At 40.6% G+C, this 1580-nt stretch overlaps 1 protein-coding gene across 1 annotated transcript in view; it reads right to left on the reverse strand.

The window, feature by feature from the left end:
* Positions 1 to 946, reverse strand: part of Schip1 (schwannomin interacting protein 1) — a 708363-nt gene extending 707417 nt beyond the window's left edge. The window contains exon 1 of the mRNA XM_074073892.1: positions 796 to 946. Within this exon, the coding sequence (XP_073929993.1) occupies positions 796 to 804 (9 nt within the window). The 5' untranslated portion in view covers positions 805 to 946. The remainder of the gene's footprint in view (positions 1 to 795) is intronic.
* Positions 947 to 1580: the final 634 nt, after the last annotated feature.

The following is a 1580-nucleotide window of genomic DNA, read 5'->3' on the forward strand; positions in this document are numbered from 1 at the left end:
GATACCGGCAAATAGATAATGTGATTCATGAGCACGCACTCTCATGCCTCTTTCCTGGAGTTCAATAAACACATGCAACATCCTGGATTGCAGCCTGAGTGGGATTCCTCCAAGCCAGAAAACAGAGCAGGCTCCAGCTACTGCAAACCCACCCATCTACTTATCACTCAAGCACTAATATTTAGAACATCTAAAATGCCTGCTGAACACTGCAGCTCAACGTCCCCGTGGGTTTGCTCCAAAGCAGAGCCACATCTTTTCCCCACCGTGATCACTGAGTTTCAAGCAGCAGGTAACATGGGGTAGGAATTCTCATACAGCAGCAAGGTAACTCTTCTCTCTGAAATTTCAAAAAACACCCCCCCACACTCACACAATCACATTTTTTTAAACAAGAAAGGAAGGCTTTTTAAACAAGTCTGTAAAACATGCTGTTTGCATGGGTTTGAAAAAATGTATTTTTCCTCCACTTGCTGCTGATACGTAAGATGTTTACAGATCTGATTAGAAAACCTGGTTGTACGTGAAAAGTATTCTTTCTATGCTATTCCTTTAGTGAAATCTGTGTGCACAGACAGATGTGTACATAAATAATACATTTTTATATGTGTATGCTACATTAACAAGGACACATTGACAATGCACACCTAGACCAAGAATTAAGCCCACGCTGTTCTATAAGACCCCTGACATTTTTTGCATGCATGTTATTCAAAAGACAGCTTTTTCAAAATAATAAGCAGCTACATTGAATGCACACCAAAGTGGCATGTTTAGAGAAGCAAAATACATTACCAGACGCATTTTGAAGTTTCTGGAACACCTGCAGGTAAAAGGAGACTGTGAATCAGAAGCTGGCACACCGTATTCCTCAGAATCACAGAGCTCCGTGTGACTGTGGGGGAATGCGAGGCGAGTGTGAGGCTGGAAACCTTTGAGTTGAGCTCACTCTAGGCATCAGAAAGCCTCAAAGAGGGGAAAGAAAAAGGCAGCCCACAGACAGCTAGAGGAGAAACTTCTGGCACCTCTCCAGCTCAGGGATGAATCCTGGAGACGTATAGTGATGGAAATGAAGAGAAACTTGGATTTGTGGGTGATTTTGCTCAGCCATGCAGAAATGGGCAGGTAACAGTCTTGAGCTGTTTTAAAACAGCCATTCAGGAATAAGACGGAGTCAGAAAATTAACAGACATCCTTATTTGAAAAAAATAAAAAGGCTACTCCAGCAGCTTCCCTAGAAGCCTTTACAAACTTCAAATGGATCATTCCATCAGCTATTTGTTGCACATTTTATTAATCCCAGTGCAGAGGTAAACTGGAAAATCTAATTCCTTTTATGTAGAAAACTGGATTTATTGCTTCTTTTTCTAATGCACTTTAGACATATAAATACATAGATTTACTTACAGAGTTCGCGTTTCTCGTGTAAAACCACTACTGTTTGGTCCAGATAAAATGCTAAAAGGTTTGTACTCAGCTTTTCAAGGAAGCAAAGGAAAAAATTTCTTAATACTTAGAAGCTGAGCTGAGTACTGATATTTAAGTGTAGAGTTTGAAGCAAAGAGAGTATAGGAAGAGCC

This window comes from Castor canadensis, chromosome 5 (assembly GCF_047511655.1).
Source record: "Castor canadensis chromosome 5, mCasCan1.hap1v2, whole genome shotgun sequence".
NCBI lineage: Eukaryota > Metazoa > Chordata > Mammalia > Rodentia > Castoridae > Castor > Castor canadensis.